The sequence below is a fragment of the Panthera onca genome, chromosome B2, assembly GCF_046562875.1.
Source record: "Panthera onca isolate mPanOnc1 chromosome B2, mPanOnc1 haplotype 2, whole genome shotgun sequence".
Classification (NCBI taxonomy): Eukaryota; Metazoa; Chordata; class Mammalia; order Carnivora; family Felidae; genus Panthera; species Panthera onca.
In genome coordinates, this window is record NC_138343.1 from 76,505,548 (window position 1) to 76,521,073 (window position 15,526).

The 15,526-nt window shown below is 43.6% G+C and overlaps 1 protein-coding gene across 1 annotated transcript in view; it reads left to right on the forward strand.

Annotated features, from left to right (window-relative positions):
- Positions 1-15,526, forward strand: part of NT5E (5'-nucleotidase ecto) — a 49,726-nt gene that overhangs the window by 26,093 nt on the left and 8,107 nt on the right. The window contains exons 4-5 of the mRNA XM_060616108.3: positions 11,183-11,380; positions 12,313-12,467. Of these exons, the coding sequence (XP_060472091.3) occupies positions 11,183-11,380; positions 12,313-12,467 (353 nt within the window). The remainder of the gene's footprint in view (positions 1-11,182; positions 11,381-12,312; positions 12,468-15,526) is intronic.

Sequence of the window (15,526 nt, forward strand, 5' to 3'; positions counted from 1 at the left end):
TCTTTCCTACCATGCCCCCTGCCCACCACCACTACCTGGAGCATTGAAGTACTTTCAAGAATTAGGAAGAAGGGAAGGAGGAGGGCTTGGCTGGTAACTGACTTTTATCAGCAGTGCAAAGGCAGGCTTTGGTTGGGCAGAACCCTCTCCTTGAAGAGATTGCTGCTTTGGCCGTCTCTGTGTGGGCTATCTAAGGTGATCCTATTTTTAAAAGATTAAAAATAAAAAATACCCTGAACAGTAAAAAAAAAAAATACCCTAAAAAGGTTAAAAAGGGGGTTATCACTAAAAAGAGCATACAGGGGGGCGCCTGGGTGGCGCAGTCGGTTAAGCGTCCGACTTCAGCCAGGTCACGATCTCGCGGTCCGTGAGTTCGAGCCCCGCGTCAGGCTCTGGACTGATGGCTCGGAGCCTGGAGCCTGTTTCCGATTCTGTGTCTCCCTCTCTCTCTGCGCCTCCCCCGTTCATGCTCTGTCTCTCTCTGTCCCAAAAATAAATAAACGTTGAAAAAAAAAAAATTTTAAAAAAGAGCATACAGGTAATTTTTACTTTCTTCTTCGCACTTCCAATTATTTTCAAACAACGAATGCATGTTGCTTTTGCAATCAGCCAAAGAAACACAAATTATGAAAAGAAAGAAACACAACCTAGGGTCAGAAGTCTTCCTTCCTGACTCACGTCAGAGACCTTGAGCAGGTCACACCCTCTCTGAACCTGTTAGCTTTGTTTCAAAATGGAGATAATACTCAAAGTGCCACATTGTTGTGAAAATGACGTGAGGTGGTGTGTGTACTCCTGGGAAGGCACTTCATAAAGTGTAAATAGCTGTGTTCTGGCATGCAGTGGTATGGAGACTGCCCACCAGTGAAAATATACCAATCAAAATGGTGACACTGGGGACCTACTTCATATAATGCTGAGGGTGCCTGGGTGGCTCAGTCAGTTGACTCTTGATTTTGGTTTAGGTCCTGATCCCAAGTCGTGGGATTAAGCCCCAAGATTAACAGTCTCTCTCTCACTTCCTCTGCCCGTCTCCCCTGCTTGCTCTCTCTCTCTCTCTCTCTAAAATAAAAGAAAAAGTAAAGAATGCTGGTATCTACATAATTGATTCCTTACTAATTCAGTTCCTTCGTAAGTATTTTATCTCTTGCTAGACATAGGCTAGAGAAAAATTTCAAACTGGATTACATCCATTAATGGTTGTGATATAAATTAGTGGATTAAAAAATTTTTTAACAGACTAGACTAAAATAGGTTAGGCATTTAACATTATTCATATGAACATACATTGTTTCATGGCAAAAGATGTATGTGAGATGGTGAGGACAGCTAGCTCCCAAGTGCATAGCACGCAGGACATAAGTGTGACAAGAACAGTGGCGGGCACTGGTGGTGATGTGAATTTCTTAGTGTGAGCAGTGTTGCGGTCAAACATCTGGGAGCCATTTAAGTAACTCCAGGGGAGTTAGATGGGCTGAGAGCACCAGACCAGGGAAAATCCCATCGGAGTAAGTCATGGGGCACCACTGGGTAGAAGTGAAGACTCTGGGGTCATGCTGGCTGTGCCACTGAGTGGTGGCGGGATCCTGTCTCTGTCTGATCTCCTCATCTGCAGAGTGAGGATGGAAACAATCCTATTATAAAAGGTCATCATGACTTGACCTATGTCATGAACAGGGGTGGCTGAGGCCCCTCAGGACAAGGCCTAGTATTTGAGCTGTCCTTATTTCAGTTATGTCCCAACTCTGTGGATGAGATCTGTGAAAAACCCTCCCTTGGTGCCTTTTCTTAGCTTTTCTCTGAGGCAATGTCAAAAAAACACAAGACACACAGCTGGACCTAGATGTCTGCCTCCACCCCCCTTCATCCTGTGGGATAGTGTTTCAGACTGTACTGGCTTCGAACCATACTAAGAAAGGCATTGTACATGATGCCACAAACACACGCTCACAAACACACACACACACATATACACACACACAAAAAGAAAACTTTCACGAAGAACCTGGAATGCACTCTGATATTTTCTGTACTACTGTTTCATTTTTCTTAAGTGTCAGTTACCACCCATTAAATTAATTTCCTCATATGGTAGCTGGCCCATATTTTGAAAAACTCAGCTCCAAATCAAGCATGAGCAAAACAGTGCATAAACAAGCAAAGGAATCTACCCCTCCTTTCAGATGCTAAAGTCATTTCCATGTTCCTCATGATTTGCCTTTACACCGTCTTACCCAGTGCCGTCCCACAGCACCAATTGATCATCCACAGCCTTGATGTGTGGCCATCGATTAGTGTGCCCTGATGGGCCTGAAAAGGCTCAGTGATCATGCCTGGCTTCCCATTAATGCTCCAGCCTGTGTCCTTTTGTCCCTGCAATTTCGTTCCAGCCAACAAAGTACTGCAAAACAGTATGTGCCTTTTGCTAAGTAGATGAATTTAGTTGCTGATGAATGACTGGATGAAAGAAAGATTTGGGCATACATATCATAATTTGTTTATACATAAATCTTGAGGTAGATAATTACAGGCTCTGAAAGAAAACTGCCTCTGTAGTCTTAGTCATTTATTTCACATTTCATGATTGCTTAGCCAGATTAAATTTGTTCTCATGAAAACATTCAAGTTTAATACTCTTCATTTTGAGGGATGAATTTACAACTGAAGGTAATTCCAGGATGCAGTAGGGGATGAAGCATATTTGCTTGTTTAAATAAATTTGCACAGACTTAAAAAAACAAAAAAACAAACAAACAAAAATTCCTCTAAATTGTTTTTGGAACTAGCATAACTTAAAGTTAAATATGATAAGCAAATAAAAATATAGTTAAAATAATACATCCCTTGGGATTTTACGTCTTGCCATACACATAACCCAACACACACACACATACACACACACACCTGAAAGAAAATTTCACAAAAAATCTGGATTGCACCTGATATTTTCTGTTCTGTTATTTAATTAAAAAAAAATTTTTTTAACATTTATTCATCTTTGAGAGACAGAGAGAGACAGAGCATGAGTGGGGAAGGGGCAGAGAGAGGGAGACACAGTATCCGAAGCAGGCTCTAGGCTTTCAGCTGTCAGCACAGAGCCCGATGCGGGGCTCAAACTCACGAACTGTGAGATCATGACCTGAGCCGAAGTCGGAGGTTCAACCGACTGAGCCACCCAGGCGCCCCTGTTATTTAATTTTTTTAATGCTGGTTACCACCTATTAAATTAACTTCATTGTACTGTAGCTAGCCCATATTTTTTAAGACTCAGCTTTAAATGAGGCATGACCAAAACAGTGCATGAACTGCTCCCCCTGCAATGTTGAACATCATTCCAGGTTCTTTTGAGTACAACCATTGTGCACTTGGAGCTGACCCCAAGATTACCTGACGGCTCTCATGTCAGAATGAAGAGAAGGGGTGCGGCCTACTAGGCTTACAGAATCTGGAAGCTGCAAGGAAGAGAGCTATTCCCACATGTTTTCTCCAAAGGAACTAAATGCAAGATACAGTTATTACTTCTGAAAATAGCACTGTGAGTAAATGAAACTGCAAGAAGGTCGTGTTAAGATGAGAACCAGTCTCTCTCTCCCCATCCCATTCCTTTGGACTCTGCATTTTAACAGGCCATAGTGATAAGACAGTGTTATGATTTACTTTTAATTTGTTATATAAAACCCTGTTCTATAATGTAAAAAGTGAATGGGAAGTCTGGTACCTGGAAAGCTACTAGGCCATAGGTGTAGCTGGATCCTCTTGGGAAGAGAAGAGCATGGCAGACAGCTGGGGCATCACTCCTTCCCCTACTCTGTCTCCATCAAGCAGTGTCTCCTGACCTCATGGAGATAAAGCAAAGACATTGGGGCCTGACCCTGCAGAGCAGTAGAGATCCAAAACACTGGATACCTGTTGTAGCTTGGTAAATGTTGAATGAGTGAATGAATTTGTAGTGAATTCATGCCTACTGTACAGGACTCCCTTATTTGCTCCAACCAGCCAGAACTGGGTTCAGGCCAACAGCCTGAACTGGATTTCATGAGGGTTTTGTGCCCACTCTGGGTACGGCTCCATGACTCATCATCTCCTTCAGACCTCCCAGTCATCACTGAATGTCCAAGAGTGAGTATTTGAGCAGTAAATCTGGACACCATACAGATATGGAGAATATTACGTGGCTCACTGAGTTCCCTTAAGGAAACATGACAGCTAAAGTGTCATGGTGTCATGGTTGGATACAGAGGTAGCCAAGGACACTGTGATTCACCCCTCTGGTTGCCAAAGACCTCTTGACTGGGAAAACAGGAGAGAGCCTTTGGTCTTAGATGCTTGAAGCTGCTTGGTGTAGCTACACCAGAGGCCGGGGATGGAGCAGCAGGCCTGACTAGCTGGGCACCAAGGGCATGTCGGGCAATAGTCTCCAAACTGTGCCCTGAAGAGCACCCATGGCCAGGAGCCTGAAGCTGGACTCGCCCAGCACACCTCAGCCTGCACTATGAGAAGTCTGTTTTATGGCTCACATTGCCCCAAGGTTTCCTGCATGCAGGAGATCTAGTTTCTAAAAAAAAAAAAAAAAAAAAAAAAAAAAAAAAGTTAAATCTCTTGTTTTATTTTTTTTAATGTTTATTTATTTTGAGAGAAAGAGAGCATGAGTGGAGGAGGGGCAGAGAGAGGGAGGCACAGAATCCAAAACAGGCTGCAGGCTCTGGACTGTCAGCACAGAGCCCGACGTGAGGCTTGAACTCATGAACTGTGAGATCATGACCTGAGCCGAAGTCAGCCGCTCAACCAAATTAGCCACTGAGACACCCCCAAATCTCTTGTTTTACACATTTAGGAGATAAATTTAGGCCCCCAATTTAAGCTGAATGTCTGCGTTAAGGTCATGAAACCACACTGAAAGAGAGCTAGCACCAAAACCCATTCTCTTGACTCCCAGCCCTTGTTCTGCTTTACAAGCCCCACCCAGCTCATTAGTTGAGAAAATTGAATTGAGAGGAGTTGGAAGAAGGGGTGGGCACTCAGACCCTGCCCCCTCGGGCATATGGATGTCACTACAGGGAAAGCATAGAAGTCTTGTCTGATCCATGGGAAAGTGTTCGCTGACCTACTTAAGCTTAGTCATTTAGCAAACATTTATTGAATGCCTGCTGTATGCTGGGCAAACCCAGGAGACACGGCAGCCCCTGTTTTCCTGGAACTTGTCTTATAAGGGATATCGACCCTGATCAGATTTTTTTAAGTATGCAAACAAATCAATCTTATCATATATAATTACAAAGCATGCTATGAAGGGAGAAGTTCCAGATGCTGTGAGAGCACCTATAGGAAAACCTGACCAACGCTGGGGATCGTCACACAGTGTTCTCCTGAAAAGCTGACATTTGGGCTGAGATCAGAAAGACATCCAGGAGCTAAAGTTGGTAAATAATGATCACTCATCTTTATGGAGCATTTACCAACATAGGCTTTCCTCACTGCATTAACTTCTATAACCCACCCAGCAAGCATGGAGGCTGGTATTATTATTTTCCCCATTTTACAGAAGACTAAACTGAAGCAAATGTCACAAATGCACATGTAGGCCTTTGGCTCCAAGTGGCAACCCATAGTCCAAGGCTTTGGAGGCAGGTGTGGCTTGGGAGTGAGAGAAGCCGAGACTGCTGATGCACAGGGCGGTCGGTCTAGATGAAGCTGGCAAGGCAAGAAAGGGCCACATCACGTAGGTTATGATATCCTTGTCAAAAATTGTCCTGTTTTTCCTACGACAGCAGGAGATACTTTAAACCAGGGAACACATGATCATATTTGTGTTTTAGAAACCTCACTCAGGCTGCTGTGTGGAAACTGGATTAGAAAGAGGCAAAGGGGGGCTAGTATCCAAAATCTATAAAGAGCTCATCAAACTCCACACCCGAAAAACAAATAACCCAGTGAAGAAATGGGCAGAAAACATGAATAGACACTTCTCTAAAGAAGACATCCGGATGGCCAACAGGCACATGAAAAGATGTTCAACGTCGCTCCTTATCAGGGAAATACAAATCAAAACCACACTCAGATATCACCTCATGCCAGTCAGAGTGGCCAAAATGAACAAATCAGGAGACTATAGATGCTGGAGAGGATGTGGAGGAACAGGAACCCTCTTGCACTGTTGGTGGGAATGCAAATTGGTGCAGCCGCTCTGGAAAGCAGTGTGGAGGTTCCTCAGAAAATTAAAAATAGACCTACCCTATGACCGAGCAATAGCACTGCTAGGAATTTACCCAAGGGATACAGGAGTACTGATGCATAGGGGCACTTGTACCCCAATGTTTATAGCAGCACTCTCAACAATAGCCAAAGTATGGAAAGAGCCTAAATGTCCATCAACTGATGAATGGATAAAGAAATTGTGGTTTATATACACAATGGAATGCTACGTGGCAATGAGAAAAAATGAAATATGGCCTTTTGTAGCAACGTGGATGGAACTGGAGAGTGTGATGCTAAGTGAAATAAGCCATACAGAGAAAGACAGATACCATATGGTTTCACTCTTATGTGGATCCTGAGAAACGTAACAGAAACCCATGGGGGAGGGGAAGGAAAAAAAAAAAAAAAGAGGTTAGAGTGGGAGAGAGCCAAAGCATAAGAGACTGTTAAAAACTGAGAACAAACTGAGGGTTGATGGGGGGTGGGAGGGAGGGCAGGGTGGGTGATGGGTATTGAGGAGGGCACCTTTTGGGATGAGCACTGGGTGTTGTATGGAAACCAATTTGACAGTAAATTTCATATATTAAAAAATAAAAAAAAAAAATAAAAAAAAAATTGTTGGAGAAAAAAAAAAAAAAAAAAAACTGAGAACAAACTGAGGGTTGATGGGGGGTGGGAGGGAGGGCAGGGTGGGTGATGGGTATTGAGGAGGGCACCTTTTGGGATGAGCACTGGGTGTTGTATGGAAACCAATTTGGCAGTAAATTTCATATATTAAAAAATAAAAAAAATAAAAAAAATAAAAAATAAAAATAAAACCACCTAAATCAAAAAAATAAATAAATAAAAAATAAAGTATAATTTAACTGGAAAAAAAAAAAAAAAAAGAAAGGCAAAGGGGCGCCTGGGTGACTCAGCTGGTTAAGCGTCTGACTTCGGCTCAGGTCAGGATCTCGTGGTCTGTGAGGTCAAGCCCTGCGTCGGGCTCTGTGCTGATGGCTGAGAGCTTGCAGCCTGCTTCGGATTGTGTCTCCCTCTCTCTCTGCCTCTCCCCCACTCACACTCTGTCTCTCTCTTCCTCAAAAATAAACATTAAAAATTTTTTTTAAAAAAGAGGCAAAGAAGAGGCATACAGACCAGTTAGGAGGCCATCTCAGTAACCCAGGCACAAGATAATGCTGACCAGGAGTGTGGCTTGCCTGAGGAGAGGTAGAGAAGTAGACAGACCAACCACTTCCAAGTAAGTTAAAAAAGAGACTCTCCCTTAGAAGCAATGGTGTGAAATATGCTAATTACTAATTACTTTTATCTGGTCCTTTCATAGGAAGTATGGAAGCTCTTTTTTTTGAGTCTACTTAACACATAACATTGTGTTAGTTTCAGTACACAGCATAGTGATTCAGCATCTCTATACATTATACTGTGCTCACCACAAGTTGTAGCTACCCTGTCACCATATGAGGCTATTATCATATCATTGATTATATTCCTTATGCTGTGCATTTTATTCCTATGACTTATTCATGTCATAATCAGAAGCCTGTGTCTCCCAGTCCCCTTCACCTGTTTTGCCCAACCCCTGCACTCCTCCCCACTGGCAACCATCAGGTTTTTTCTCTATATTTATAGGTCCGATTTTGCTTTTTGTTTGTTAATTTGTTTTGTTTTTTAGATTACACGTATGAGTGAAATCGTGGTATTTCTCAGTCCAACTTATTTTGCTTAGCACAATACCCTCTAGATTCATCCATGTTATTGCAAATGGCAAGATCTCATCCTTTTTTTATGGCTAATATTGTGTTGCATATATGTACCACATAGGAAGCATGGAAGTTCTTAAACCGGTCCCATACACAATAAAATTGTAGCAAGGACTGCCTTGAAACATTCTATACTATATTTAACCAACTGAAAACCAGGTCAAAGGCCTGCTTCTTGGCACCTCTGTCACATGATCCATCATCTTGGCCCCTTCTGCCTACTGGCAGGGCAGTTGCCCAGGCCTGTAATTAGAACTGTCACATTCCTGAGGAGCTGCTGTGGCCAAGGCCCCCAGGGCAGAACCCTGGTGGGTTCCGTCAGGCATTCACGCTATTCTAGGAAATGCCCCACTTACCAACTCTAAATGTCAGCCCACAATTCCTTGGCTTCTCCATGTTTAGTTCCCAGATTATTTACTTACTAGATGGCTGGAAGGGAGTTCTGGTGAATAATGTCTCTCCTGCCAAGATGACAAATTGGGTTTCTAAAGACAGACATGTGGCTCTGTGCGGAAATAATATTTTGGGCATGAGCATCTTTGGCTGAATAGAATAGTATGGAAAATGTGAAGCCCTGGATGGCTTTCTCTGTTAGTGGTTTTCTAACAGAGCCACTAACTCTGCAGAGACGCAGAGAGCATTCAGCTGTGAAGGAGGCAGACACTAGCCAAACTGGACCAGCTATTTCCTCAGCCTCTGGGAAGCATCCTCCTTGTTCCTGATTAAGTCCCTTTAAGAAGCAGATGATATGTCTTATGTTCTAACAAAAGGAACATCAAGGCCTTTCAGAACCGGAGAATGTCCCCTGTCAGACTGGAGTTGGGGTTAGTAGCTCCTATTTGTAGAGTGCATGCTGATTTGATGAGGCATTTGACTGTATCCTCGAAATCCTGTTACACTCATTTCAAGTTTGATTATGTCTTTGTGAGGCAGAATAAGAAAGGCTAAAAAAAAAAAAAAAAACAAAAAAAAGCAGGCTTGCCCTTCTCTGGGGTGTCCAGGAAACTGCCAGGGTCCTTTCTAAAACTGACAGTGCCTTTTCCTCCTGGACGAAGTGTTCTCTGCCATCTCGTGGACATGTTGGGAACTGCACCTCCCAATTGCACTTGCATCTCTGGGTTCATAGGAGGAACTACTGTCTCTAACCTTCCCCAGGTGAGAAGGTGAGAAGGGGCTACCACACCAGCCCTGGTCCAGGCTCCAGGATTGCCCAAATAAGAACCAGTGCAGAGCAGAATGAGGATGATGACTGTGTTAACCTTCCCTGCTCCTCTGCAATGCGTGAGATCATCTATAACTGTTAGGGCTGACAGCTGCCAGTCACCCATGAGATTGTACACCACAGGTGGAGATGGGGCAAGCCCTGCACGGGGCCTCCAGTCAGGTGCTTTTGTAAGAGTCAAGTTCCAAAACTTTGGTCTTTTTTCTTTTTTTTCTTTTTCCAGAGGGAGCAAGAAAATGGGAAACTAAAGTGGGCAACAGCTGTTTCCTGCTTCTGAGGTGCTGGTATTTGCTGCACTTCTGCTCTTTGGTATTAGGCTGGAATGGGGGCTGCTCTATAGGACCAGAGAAGGAGTGAGGTTTTCATGATATCCACCCCAGCTTGTCTTAGGTGAAAAGAGAGACCCAGAAACAGCTTGGGGTGGAAAGGTGCAGCACTGGATTTAGTGAGCAACCTTTGGCAACCGACTTTTTCAGGCATTGTGAGACAAGCAAGCATAGGCTGTGTCGGGCAGTGGAGAGAACAGAAGCTCCAGTTTCACCCCCGCTTTCAGTCTGCTCTCCTTCACGTACCAGCCATACTGCACATAACGCATGTACCAGTGTGACCTTGGTCACACTGATTGCCTATGACAATCAACGTTCTCATCTGTAAAGTGGAGATAGTAATAGAACCTGCCTCATGGAATGCTTAGAAGATTAAATGAGATCTAGTGCACAGCCTGGCTCTGGGCCAGCTCTCATAACCAATCCATGTGAGTAACAAATGTGCTGAAGTTTTCCTGGGCCCTCTGTAAACCTCTAATAGGAAGGACTGGCCAGGGTGTTTGGAGGGTGAGTAGAAAGAGTAATGGGTCAAGGGTATCTGGGGTTTTTTTATGTTTGTTTATTTTTGAGAGAGAGCGTGAGAGAGAGCGGAGGAGGGGCAGAGGGGAGAGAGGATCCAAAGCAGACTCTGCGCTGACAGCAGCAAGTCCAGTGCAGGGTTCAAACCCATGAACCCATGGGATCATAACCAGAGCCAAAGTCAGACGCTCAAGCAACTGAGCCACCTATAATCTGTGATTCAAAACTGGGCTCATTAGCTCTCTGGAGGTAAGATGTGAACTGCAGTGTGCCTGAAGGAGCGTTGCACTTACAGAAACATGCCAAGTGCTTAGAAGCCAGGGCCTGTGCCCCATACGGCAGGGCTCCCCACCCTTGTGCAAGCGTGTGTCCAGGAGGCAGTGGTGGGGGGAGCCCCTCAGCCTCTGGGTCTGAGTTGGCTCCCAGGCTGTCCCCAGGGAACCCCTTTGAGACAGAAGTCGGCAGAATCTAGCCTGTATGAGGTCTGGCTGGATGAGTAGTGTGCGTGCCAGTTGACTGCCAGGGTTAACGTGGCTCTTCTGAAAAGCACCTAAAGGAATTCCAATTTTAGCAGCAAAACCTGAGGACAGGCTCAGTTGTTTCTACTCATGTTCCACTAAGGATCCTAAGCTCTAGATTGTACGTCTAGGGTTTCTAGAGGTTGTCATCACCCCATAAGGGAAGGAAATACACATTTATTATCTACTGTGTGCCAGGCACTGTGCTAGGAAGTTTAGACCACCTGTGAAGTAAGAATCATTATTTCGCCCATTTTACAGGTGAGGAAACTGAAATACAGGGAAGTGAAGTGTCTTGGCTATTCTACCCAGCTATTGAGAATTGAGCTTGAGTCAGGATAGAGCTGGGATAATCTTGGCCCCACCGCGTTTTTGTGTCCCCCACTGTACCAGGCGCAGGACCATAGATGTGGGAAGAGCTTACCAAACACTTGCTGAGTTGAAAATGGAAGGATTCATGTGCCAAAAGGGCCTTCGGAAATGGGCAAATGTCCAAGCGCAGCTCTGAAAGACAAGCTATGTGGGGCAGCAGCTAGCACATCATCAATTCAGAATTCCCTGTCATCTGGCCTGTGGCCTGCTGGCCTGCAGCCAAGCTGTGTACAAGGGCTGACTTGATCAGCTTTGGCTCTTCTGTTTTAGGCACTCCACCTTCCAAAGAGGTGCCAGCTGGGAAGTACCCATTCATAGTCACGTCCGATGATGGGCGGAAGGTTCCTGTGGTCCAGGCTTATGCTTTTGGCAAATACTTAGGCTATTTGAAGGTTGAGTTTGATGAAAAAGGAAATGTCATCGCTTCGCATGGAAATCCCATTCTTCTCAACAGCAGCATTGTGGAAGGTGGGTAAATGATGGCTGGACTTCGTTCTTGTTGTTAATGTTTCAGGGCAAGGCTGTAACACCTTTAAAGAATTGAATTCTCTCTTAAGTTTGCCCTCTTCATGGATAAGAAGATTGAAAATACACTCAAATGCCCAATATCCCATTTTCTTTCCCAGTTCCTCTCAGCATCAGACACCGTGTCACTGCCTCTTGTGTCTTTTCAAGCTTTGTCCAGGCATGGAAAAGCCACTCAGCTCATGTCCAGAGGAGAGCTGCAAAGGGGTCCAAAGCCCCACCACCAGCAGTGTGCCCACAGCAAGTTGCCCAGTCTCAGTGGGCTTCTGTTTCTTTATCACATGAGGGAGTGTCTTTTTTACTTTTTTGTCTGGGACTCAGAATAAAATACATCTTATGTCACCTGTTTACATGTGGTGTACATGACCACAGCCCTGGGCCTCTCTCACCATGATTGGACCAGGGAGAGATGGGCAGTGGGGTGCCCTGCAGAGCCTGTGCTCACAGCACAGACCATCTCAACAGCCAGAGGGAGAGGCCGGGACTGCACAGCAGAACCTCAGAAGGCCCTGTAGATCTGCCCTGGGGACCTTTCATCATCCCCACTCTTCCCCACGCCCCCCCCCCCAATGCTATCCCAAGTGGGTCCACAGGTGCTCATTCAGGTGTGATGAGTTGATGTTAGGATACTTAGTGCATCTTTAAGTTCAGATCCATTCCTAGTCTTATTACCAAGGAACAGAATTTTCTGAGGAGATTTTATAGTCAAAACGAAAATGTAGACAAATAGGGTAAAGAAATGTATAGTCACAACAGGTAAGCTAAATGATCTTTGATTCCTTCTCCAAAATTTAGGCCAGGGTGAGATCTGCCTTAATGGCAACCTGATTTTTTTGTTTTTTGTTTTGTTTTCTTCTGTTTTACTTTTTTTCTAGATCCAAGCATAAAAGCAGACATTAACAAATGGAGGATAAAATTAGACGGTTTTTCTACTCAGGAATTAGGGAAAACAATTGTCTATCTGGATGGCTCCACTCAGTCATGCCGCTTTAAGGAATGCAACATGGGCAACCTGATTTGTGATGCCATGGTGAGTGGTCCCCAGGAGTGCAGGGCCTGTGCTTAGGGGAAGAGGGGAGGGAGGAAGGTTGCAAGGAGGGACAGCCTGTTACAAAATTCAAGGTCTTTAAAAATTAATATGCATACAATAGCTTGGGGTAGATTCATACTGAGTAGTACCTTGGGAAGGGGCCTAAACTATACAAGTTGACCATCACTTTATTGCACAAGAACTGAAAGCTTTATTGATAGGTATTCACCTTGGATGTCTGAATTTTGGATGTTGCTTTCCTTTTGTAAGATGATCTGAATACGTGAAACTTCACTATTCTGAAGATGTAGACATAGTAGATAAAACACATTTGCTTGGGCCTAAATTGGCCAGAGTGTCTCACTGATCTGCCCTCTTGGATCCGGAGAACAAGGCCTTGTGTGACTGGAAGCCTCCTTCACAAGCAGAGAATGACGACATGCAGTTATAATAAGGCCTGTGGCTGAATAGATCGCTCAAGAAAACACCCCACTGTCTACCTGTCTACAAGAGACTGGCTGTTGGCAGCCCCTGGGGAGCCATGCTGAACCAGGGTCCCCAGGCCAGACTTAACACTCCCACTAAAGTCCGCACCCAGGAGGCTGATTCTTTGTCTGTGCTTGGCACTGTGCTTGGTACCTGGAGCCCAGTGCCCGATATATATACTCTCAATAACTGACTGCCAAGTAAATGACAATGTCCGCACTTCCCAAGGTCAGACCAGTGCTGGCTCTTCTTTTGTATGCAGTCACACAAAAGAAGTAGCTAAAGACACTTTTCATAGATGCCATGATACTCTACATGGAAAACCCAAAGGATTCCACCAAAAGGCTGCTAGAACTGATACATGAATTCAGCATAGTTGCAGGGTACAAAATCAATGTACAGAAATTGGTTGCATTTCTATACACCAATAATGAAGCAACAGAGAAATCAAGAAATTGATCCCATTTACAATTGCACCAAGAACCATAAAATACCTAGGAATAAACCTAACCAAAGAATAAAAGATTTGTATGTTGGAAACTATAGAACACAAATCGAAAAACATTCCATGCTCATGGATTGGAAGAACAAATATTGTTAAAATGTCAGTACTACCCAAAGCAATCTACATATTCAATGCAATCCCAATTAAAATTGCACCAGCATTCTTCTCAAAGCTATAACAAACAGTCCTAAAATTTGTATGGAACCACAAAAGACCCCAAAGAGTCAAAGTAATATTGAAAAAGAAAACCAAAGCAGGAGGCATCACAATCTCAGACTTTAGCTTCTATTACAAAGCTGTAATCATCAAGACAGTATGGTATTGGCACAAAAATAGACACATAGACAAAAGGAATAGAATAGAGTACCCAGAATTAGACCCACAAATGTGTGGCCAACTAATCTTTGACAAAGCAGGAAAGAGCATCCAATGGAAAAAAGTCTCTGATGCTGGGAGAACTGGACATCAACATACAGAAGAATGAAACTAGACCACTTTCTTACACCGTACACAAAAATAAACACAAAAGGGATGAAAGACCTAAATGTGAGACAGGAAACCATCAAAACCCTACAGGAGAAAGCAGGAAAAAACCTCTCTGACCTCAGCCGCAGCGATTTCTTGCTCGACACATCTCCAAAGGCAAGGGAAACAAAAGCAAAAATGAACTACTGGGACCTCATCACGACAAAAATCTTCTGCACTGCAAAGGAAACAATCAACAAAACTAAAAGGCAACTGACAGAATGGGAAAAGATATTTGCAAATGACATATCAGATAAAGGGCTAGGATGCAAAATCTATAAAGAACTTACCAAACTCAACACCTGAAAAACAAATGATCCAGTGAAGAAATGGGCAGAAGACATGAATAGACACTTTTCCAAAGAAGGCATTCAGATGGCCAACAGACACGTGAAAAGATGCTGAATATCACTCATCATCAGGGAAATAAAAATCAAAACCACACTGAGATACCAGGTCACACTGGTCAGAGTGGCTAAAATGAACAACTCAGGAAACAACAGATGCTGGCAGAGATATGGAGAAACGGGAACCCTCTTGCACTGTTGCACTCGTGCGGCCGCTCTGGAAAACAGTGTGGAGGTTCCTCAAAAAATTAAAAATAGAACTACCCTACAACCCAGCAATAGCACTACTAGGAATTTATCCAAAGGATGCAGGAGTGCTGATTCATAGGGGCACATGTACTCCAATGTTTATAGCCACACTTTCAACAACAGCCAAATTATGGAAAGAGCCTAAATGTCCATCAACTAATGAATGGATAAAGATGTATTTTATATCTATGATGGAATACTGCTTGGCAATGAGAAAGAATGAAATCATGCCATTTGCAGCAAAGTGGATGGAACTGAAAGTTATTATGCGGAGTGAAATAAGTCAGAGAACAGATATCATATGTTTTCACTCATATGTGGATCTTGAGAAACTTAACAGAAGACCATGGGGGGAGGGAAGGGGGAAAAAAGTTACAAACAGGGAGGGAGAAAGGCAAACCATAAGGGACTCTTAAATACAGTAAACAATCTGAGGGTTGATGGGGGGGGGTGGGGGAGAGGGAAAAATGGGTGATGGGCATTGAGGAGGGCACTTGTTGAGATGAGCACTGGGTATTATATGTAAACAATGAACCATGGGAATCTACCCCAAAAACCAGGAGCACACTTTACACACTGTATATTAGCCAATTTGACAATACATTATACTTTAAAAAATCATAATATTAAAGAAGAATCCTATTTTGAAAAAAAAAAAAAAAAGTAGCTAAAGAGTAGCCAGTATGGGAATGTTTAGAGAAAAGTCTGGAAGGAAACAAGCTGTTAGCAGTGCTTACCTCTCTTTTAAGAGGCAGAGGCAAGTGTTAAGAAAACACTTGCTTTTGCGCTATTTTTTTTTTTCAAATGAGAATATATTCATTTTATTTCTTGTAACTAAACACATATTTTGTAAAAGAAAAGAATGAAACGGATTCACCCATTTCAGGAGGCCATCTCTGTGCCTCCAAAATTGCCAACTTGGAAATTTGACATGGAGGCCAGGGATC